Source organism: Pteropus vampyrus, unplaced genomic scaffold (genome assembly GCF_000151845.1).
Source record: "Pteropus vampyrus isolate Shadow unplaced genomic scaffold, Pvam_2.0 Scaffold38, whole genome shotgun sequence".
Taxonomy (NCBI): Eukaryota; Metazoa; Chordata; class Mammalia; order Chiroptera; family Pteropodidae; genus Pteropus; species Pteropus vampyrus.
This window is the reverse complement of record NW_011888819.1, coordinates 110,930-119,770: the sequence shown is the minus strand read 5'-3', so window position 1 is coordinate 119,770 and position 8,841 is coordinate 110,930. Positions and strand designations below refer to the sequence as shown.

Here is an 8,841-nt window from a genome sequence, read left to right as displayed (position 1 = left end):
TCCATAATTATGTGAGACAATTCCTATAAAAAATCAGCTGAAAGAAAAAAAAAGAAGGAAAGAAGGAAAAAAGATGATACATAAGAGAGAGAGAGAGAGAGGAGAGCGGATAGATAAGAGATATGTAGATAGATCGATCAATCTATGCTATTGGCTCTTTCTCTAGAGAACCCTGACTAATACACATGCAGTATGTGACACTGATTCTGGTATGCTAAGCTGGCTGCCGAGCATTGTCAGGGTCTTCTAATTGAACATTCCCACTACACATTACTAGTAAGGGAACCATGTAAGGATTTTGTTAGTTTCTATGTACCTCCATACCAGGGCTGTAGAGATTACTAGAAGATGGGTTCATGGAATCATTAATTCCATTATAAAACACATTTGAACTAGAATCCCAATTAATAGCATCTGGTCTTTGTGTGCCTTCAAACTAATAAAAGGAAATTGTTGTATTTGTGGTTTCTATAGAAACATGAGCTCAGACTCTGACAAATAGCATCCTAAAAATTTGAGTAATCTTCCTAGTATTCAGTTGCTCTAATAAATTCTCTAGCTCCCTTTAGAAAGAAATTGAATATATATCCCTTTAGAAAAAGATTAGGTAATAGATGATAGATAGATGATGATAGGTGATAGATGATAGATAGATAGACAGATAGATAGATAGATAGATAGATAGATAGATAGATAGACAGACAGATAGATGATAGATAGATATGATATATATTTTTCTGTGACATTATAGCACTCTTTCTCAATGGAGTACAAATTCAGGAGAGAAAACCGTAGGCAAGTAGGTAATAAGGAGAATCATCATATACTGAGAATAGTGGCAAATACATTTAGCATTTAGATGTCATAGAATTAGATGATTAAATGAACCTCATCCTTACAGCCCACAATGTCTGCACTCGGAAAGAGGCATAGGAGTGTATTCCTAGAACAACCATAGTGGGTTTTTAAAAATTATTATTTTATTATTCCTGGCTGCATAGCCTTCTCAGAAAATCTGACAAAGCTAATTTCTTTATTTATTCAGTATCCGGTATCTGTTCTATTGTTGGCTATCAGGAAACTTGACTGACTCAACATTATCATAATATTATGTATGCGTATATGTGTGTATGCATTACATGTATGTGTGTGTGTGTGTGTGTGTGTGTGTGTGTGTGTGTGTATAATAGAGAGAATTTATATTGACTTTTGGATCAAAAATGGCTTCAGAAAAGAAGGGAAGATAATGATAGCAGTTTTAAAAATCTATAACACTGAAGAAATTAATAAATGGTACCATATATATGTAAGTATTGCCATCCATACACAAGAATCTTGAAAGTATTTCTCTGTGCAATTTTGGAAAACTAGAAGAAAGAAAATAGTTTAGGATTCTATGTTTAAGAAAGAAACATTTACCTATGGAGAAAATAGATGAAACCTGACATAGATCAGTAGGACAGCCACAATAAACATGAACAATAAAATCTTTTAGATAGTGTTGGAAATGACTACCTTCATTTCCCACACTATATGGTCCCCCTTGAAAATAATTGTTTTTGCTGAATAAGCAAAACAAATTAGAAATCTACAGTTTCCTGGATAGCTGTCTATGTATAAAAGATTTGCTTGCATATGAATACACATATTCTGATGAAACAAATCTATAGCCTAAGTAATGGGTATGTAGGTTATTCTTTTTAAGGATAAAACCATATGAAAATAACTAGCCATAAAAAATAAAGGATCAATCTAAGATCTTAGAATGAGCCCACCTATTAAAATTGTGTTATTGCAAGGAAAGGTAAAACCCTTTAACATATTTTTTTAATTCCAAAATTAATAATGTTTAAGATCCATGGACTATATAAAGCTACAACAAGCATACAAGCAAACAGAAAACTATGAAAAGAAGAAATATATATTTATCATGAAAAATTTACTGAATTTGTTGAAGACAGAAAATTTAACATGAGGTGAGATGGGGGAAAAAACTGAGAAGTTCTACTAGAATTCGGAGCAAAAGCATAAAAAAAGATAAAAGTTATACAAACTAAATAACGGACATACATAAGAGATTCTACAAGTCTAATATAGGAGGGGTGGAATTTCGTAAAGAAAGTGGCAGCTAGAAAATAAAGAATAAAGAAAGAATAAAATGGAAGATTTTATTGGGACAGGAAGGATTAAAAATAAAATTGATTATCATATATATTTTAGTTTAGTATTAGTCAATGACAATTAAATGATACTAATAATCAAATTTATCCTGAGAGATTCTTCTGTATTTAGTAGGGGAAAAGAATTCTTGCAATTATCTAAGCAGGAAAAACCAACATTTTATATTAATATGTAAAGAGACAACAAACATGTGGTTATGAGACATCTATTTGCACATTAAACCTGCCAGTGAGAAAAGTATTTTATCCCTCTTTACTTTTATTCAGCTGTAAAACAGGATTCATTTTAACATATCACAGAATTGTTCTGAGGCTTATGTGAGATAATGTACATAAAAGACTTAGCAAGTGATTGCCCTATGGTAAACAACTAATAAATGCTCCACGTACATAAAAGACTTACCAAGCCCTGTGGTAAACAGCTAATAAATGCTACTTTATTATTATTATTTAGATTATAAATGTAAATTATTATACACAATTTTAGAGTATAAATTATATAAGCAGCGCTGAACAAATTTGATAGAAAATTATTATTTTATATGCAAAGACTTGGAAAATAAGCCATGCATGTAATAGTAAAGTTATGCTTTTCAAATACTAAACATTTTTCTAAGTGCTTTACATATTTTAACACACTTAATTCTCATAATTCTAGAAGGTAGGTTCTATCATTATACTTAATTTTTTTATATATATAAAAACAGCAATTCTAAATGGTTACATAATTTGCCAAATGTCACAAGGCAGTAAGAAGATTGTGTTTTATGTGTAGAAATTCGAGAAGTATGATGTGTATACAGTTGGATAGAGAAATTACAGTGATGTTGAGGTAGAGGGTTTTTCACTATAGGAAAAGAGACATAAATAAGGAATAAGATATAGAAAAATCCCATGTATTTCAATTTCAATGTAAGATATTCATAATTTGAAGGCTTTAAAGTGAATAAACATGTGAGCAAATGGAAGTTTATCTGAGAATGATCATAGTGGCATTTAACATCAGAATCAATGCATTAGAGCTGCTGAAAATGTTAATGAATTTTAGGTGACATTAAATCACATGTAAGTGGCCAATCTTAGAAAATCATAGTGAAGAACAGCCTTGGTTTCTGAGTTAGATCTAAGACATTTCTTGTGCCCAGCTATTATGGCTTACCCAACAAACCAAAATAGTTTTAAAATCTACTATTTCTTGAGATGTGTAAACATAGATCATCCCATTTCCACTTAATATTAAACAAAAATTCTAAACTTTAAGAATAAAGTAAATAGAAAAGACAGAGCCTCATACAAGTATACTTGAAGAGAAAAAAAATCAAAGCTCTCTCTGAAGGTTTGAGTTTTCCAGGGATCTTAATTCCTCCTTGAAAGGTTAACAATTTTAAACTGTGAACCTGTCGACAGGAGTTGAAGCATATCTATTATCTTAAAATAAATATAGCAGTTATACTCATTCTTGTTCAAAATCTAGAAATCCCACTTCAAGAAAAGATAGCTGCTAAGTTTACAAACATGCGAGTCAAAGAAAACTGGTGGAAAGGCAAACGGCTGCAATATAACTTGGAACCACACAAACCACAGGAAAGAAATAGTCAAGACAAAGAATGTTGAATGCTATGAAAAAGCTTTAAACATAAATATATAATGGGTTTTAGAAATGTCATCTTCTAGAATAAAATATTTAAACCATAGTAAGGTTTGGAATGTTAGGTAGAGAGAAGCAGGTTTGACCTCTACTGCTTGAGCTGGACAAGCCAAATAAATACTTCTTGCTTAAATACGTCCAAATCAAAAATTAGAATCAGAATCATGTGTCAACATTCATATCTTCTAAGGAATTTCATGTAGAGGAATGTTTTGATGTAAAAACCCTTAGAATATATCGTGCTTCCAGACAATGCTTAACTAAATTGACAAATATTATCTTGTCTATCTTGAAAATAACTCAGTCTAACACGTCTCATTCCTGCTTGACCAGAATAGAAAACTGATGGCTACAAAGAGTGTCACTTTCTTATAGTCACAACTCAATTAAAAATACATTTTTAAAAAGATAGTCCATAAATAAAGCAATTGTTTGATACAATTTTAAAAAACTAAAAACTAAGTACTGGATATTAAATGAAAAGAAAATCATGATTTTTGTGCCAGAATGAATAAGTTTATTTGAAAAACAGAGAAAAAGATCCTGCAGGACAATCAAAAGACAGTATCAGTGAAGCATCATTCCCATGAGAGGCCACACAGAAGTTTGCAGGATGAATTTCACATTCTCCCGCTTTTCATGAGTTAAATTCAGGAAAGGGAAAAGTTGATGTATCAGATCCAGAGGGCGCTGGAGAAAAAGTTTTCAGCCAAATTATGTCAAACACTGGTGTTAAGATAATCGTCATCCACCATGAGGCTCAGAACTTGTGGTGTTCAGGTTGGTAAATCCCGAAATCCATCTGTAGAGGTTGAGTCACCCATGATGTCCTCAATAGTAGTAGCCCAAGCCAGAGCCACAGCCACAGCCACATCCATAGCCACAGCCACACAGAGAGCGGGAGCCATATCCATAGCCACAGCCATAGCCACATCCATAGCCACAGCCCAGTCTGCGGAAGCCACAGCCATAGCAGGAGCCATAGCCACAGCCCAGGCCTCCATAGCCACAGCATCCATAGCCGCGGCCTCCATAGTAGTTTCCATAGTAGCCACACATGGTGTCGGTTGTCGAGGTTGTCCTTGGGTGGAGAAGGAGTGTAGGTGACTTCAGTCTGCGCGATGTCCCTGCAGAGGGCTTTTTATATGTCCTCGGTGTGGGTGGGACCCACTACACAAGTCATGCTATTGGCTAATTTGCAGGACCAATCTGAGCAATTTGTGGGCTCCCAGTTTTAAGGCATGGCTTTAGGGGCCGTGGAGGACATCTGCCATTGTTTAAACATGCCTGAATCATCTGTGAGTCATTAATAAGAATCAATTGTCTCATTTTCAAAAAACTACTCACACAAGCTCTTCAAATTACCCATTGGTAACCAGTTTTCATGGCAAGAAATAGCATTTTTAGTAGACACTCTAACATAAGGCAGACAACCGATAACTTTACCTTCTTTTAGCTGATATTCAAAAAGTGACAATAATCTACCTTTACCTTGAGTTTCTCCATCTCTTCCCTGCTGCACCAAAACCATTTTCTTTTTCTTTAGTTCTCCTTATTTTCACAAGAGAGATGGTTTACTATTAAAAGCCAAAAACTTCGTGAAACTATTGACAAAAAGCCAATAGTTTGAAATTGTGAAACAACAATCCTAATAAAACTAGATTTCTTTCTCACTTACATTAATATTTCCTTTTATGATTCTATTTTTAAAACACAAAATATTTTTCCAAAGGTTTCAGATTTATATTCTGAATCTATATCAAAAAATAGAAACGATGAAATTTTACTGAGAACATTGCATTTTTATGCAGGAATTTTCTTTAAATTTCAACATATTTGTAATATTTATGTTCTGGCTCAAAGGCACATATAAACATTTCTTTATATAAAATAATAGTAGTGGCAAAGGTAGCTTTCATGGCACTAGTAGATTTTTACAAAAAAAAAAAAACCATAAAACAAAAAAACAGAGTTCTTAGTAAAATATTTCAAGCTATGAGAAACATTTTACTAAAGACCACTATATTTTTTTTGTATGCAGTGATGCTCAGATTTTCAATGGTCAAGACAAATAACCCTCTGAACTTATGTTCTTAGATGTTCATAGGTGCCAATAGACCATAGTAGATGAGAGTAAATCTTCTAGAATCAGCCACCTGGGTTCAAATCTTACCTCTATCACTTATGACTGTATGACCACTGTATGACACAACTGTGCCTCAGTTGTGTCACCTGCAGATTGGATGGTAACAATAATACCTATTCCAGAAGATGATTTTGAGAGTCAAATTAGTTAATATGTGTCAAGTACTTAGAACAATATTTACTCTTATTATTTATTTTTTACTCTTATTTTATTTACTCTTATTATTTATTTTACCCCGTAACTGTAGTCCCAGATACAAGCTTTAGGGGAGAGTTGATGAACTGAACAAGAGAACTCAGACATGGGTAAGTCCTCATGTAGGCACCTTTTGTCATTGAAACGGAAAGAAAACGAAACCCTGCATTACGTAAGTGCATCTCAAAGTAGAGAAAGGCACACTCTGATTTTTCTGAAGAGGAGCATGTCCCATGAGTTGTTCAATAACCACAGCAAAAGCAGGTAGAAAATGCAACACTTCGTGTCCATCCAAGATGGACCCGAGTGTAGACTCTGATTTTCCTATAACAATCAAAGACTTTTCTGGTTGTAGAGCCACAAGGGCGTAGCACTGAATGCTAGGATTGACCAGAGGAGTTTTTGGGGTTATGGCAATGGAAAATGGCAATATGTATGCATTATACCAGCCACAAATGTCAGCAGAGGACAGACGTGGTGCACCCTCCAATCAACAGCACAGCACTGCACATAAAAGTCCACCTCAGGAGGAGGAAGAATGGTGAAACCTTTAATACAATTGAATTTTAATCTTGATTAATAGAATTTCATTAAATTTTCTTGAGTTTACATGGAAGGAACAAGCATAAATATTTTTCCATCTAGTGCACATGGTGACTCAAGATAGAATTTGGTAAAATATGAAAAATAAAGTATACTGTACACTTGTAAACTTGTATCTGGTAAAAATGTTACCTGAATTATGTATTTAACATAAAATTGTTTTATCTATGAAGACATATGGGGCATTATGACAGATCTCATATTTTAAGGAAACCTCTCCCATTAATATTTCCATTTCCCCAGGATAACTGCCTCAACTGCAATAGCCAGATGAATTTGAGGATGTGAATAAACATAAAACAATTTGAATCTGTTGCAGTTTGCATAGTTTTTGTGATTTCACAGAATCTCATTATGGAATTTAAATTTGAGCCCTTGATGAGGAATGGCTTTAAACCTAAATCAAACTATTATTTAAAGCACATGGTTTGATAGTGAAAATCTTGATGCAACATCTTGTCTGGGAAGGCCACTCTATGCCGAATGAAATGAGAGATTCATGAGAATATTGCTGTTCGTATTGTTTGTGGTTAGCATAAAATAATTTATAATGAGGGCAGCATGACTGGCCACACCTACTACTGAGGAAATATAAAAGTCCTTGTGAAGATGGTGAGATTCAAACTCAGAAAACTATCCACTCCTGACATCATCCATCCCTGACTCCATGATCTACTACAGCAACTTCTATGGGGGCTATGGCTGTGGTGGGCTCAGCTGTGGTAGGCTTGGCCGTGGCTATGGCTGTGGCTATGGCTGTGGCTTTGGTGGCTATGGTAGCTACGGAAATGGATGCTACCACCCAACTTGCTATGGAAGGTATTGGTCATACAGATTCTACTGAAAAATTCCAGAGTCACTAAACCCACCATATTTGTCCTCCTGTGAAACACAGATTCTGCTGCTGGCCTTGTTCATCTCACCTTGTCTCTCTAAAATAGCAAAGATATGTCTTGTCTATCATGAAAGAACTGTAGAGGTCACCTTTCTCTGGTTCCATTATGCAAAATCATAAAGAATGTCTTTTAAAATACAACAAAAGTTTTCTTTAATCTCTGCGTACTTCCTTCGATAAATTTAATCTCATTGCAAATATGATATGCTTTGATGCTTATTTATGTTCACGGTCATTTTTGCCTACGGATAATTATAAGATGGAAGCCTGTGTATAGTTACTATTGCAAGGGGTGATGCTACTTTCCTTCATCCTTTTTTAAATTTATCATCCCTCTATATATCTCTCATACTATTTAAAGCTAAGCTTCCATATGATACAGTTAATTGATTTCTCCTCACAAAAATTTGGCCTCTTCTCTTTAATTCATGAACAAAGTACTTCGTAATGCACCCAGAGTCTGGTAGCTTCACGGGGCTGACTGATCTTGTTTCCCCAGAATGCAGAGGAAAACATCCACATTTTAAGTCATGCTTCTATGAGTTTCCCGAGGCTCTGCTTCCTGATTGCTCTCTGGTAGCTTCATTGCAAGAAAACCTCTCAGTTGCCTGATGTCACTAGTATCAAACTTGTGTCCAGGCTAAAATGGGACTGTTGTGCCAATCCTGAGATTCTTGCCATGTTTTTAGCAAATGTTTTTATAAATAGACCATTTTTACTTTGAAGTTCATTTCATAGCATTATTCATTCATTTACTCATTCATTTATTCATTTAGTCAACACTTAGCTCCTAAAGTACCCCGGGCATGTTGTTGTTGAGAGACAGCATTTATAAATGGATATTTGAGATTGTTTTCATTGTGACATTACTAAATTTTATATTGGTATACTATCTGTAAACTTCTGATATCTGTGTTATATTAAAATTTTACAATATAATCTAATGTTTTGAAATTGTTTTCAAATGAAGAATGTGAGTTTTTGGCCTCATTTGCATAAAAAACCCTCAACTAGTTTATAAAAACAGACTATCAAAATTAAGAAAGTTGTATATTAGCTAACTTTCAAACACAAATTATATAATGAGATTAAAATGTATTATCATGATTTGTTTAATGTAGGAAGTAATATATCTTTTTTTTCAATAATTAAAATTAAACGAATTTCAAACCAA

The 8,841-nt window shown here is 33.9% G+C and overlaps 2 protein-coding genes across 2 annotated transcripts; one reads left to right on the top strand and one right to left on the bottom strand.

Moving 5' to 3' along the window:
* Positions 1 to 4,659: 4,659 nt before the first annotated feature.
* LOC111738427 (keratin-associated protein 6-1-like) lies at positions 4,660 to 6,309 on the bottom strand. Its single transcript, XM_023529540.1, has 2 exons — positions 6,209 to 6,309; positions 4,660 to 4,909 (listed from the first exon to the last, which is right to left on the bottom strand). Exons 1-2 carry the CDS (start codon positions 6,307 to 6,309, stop codon positions 4,660 to 4,662), a joined length of 351 nt encoding a protein of 116 aa, XP_023385308.1.
* Positions 6,310 to 7,439: 1,130 nt separating this feature from the next.
* LOC111738424 (keratin-associated protein 20-1) lies at positions 7,440 to 7,616 on the top strand. Its single transcript, XM_023529537.1, has one exon. It carries the CDS (start codon positions 7,440 to 7,442, stop codon positions 7,614 to 7,616), a length of 177 nt encoding a protein of 58 aa, XP_023385305.1.
* The last annotated feature ends 1,225 nt before the right edge of the window (positions 7,617 to 8,841 follow it).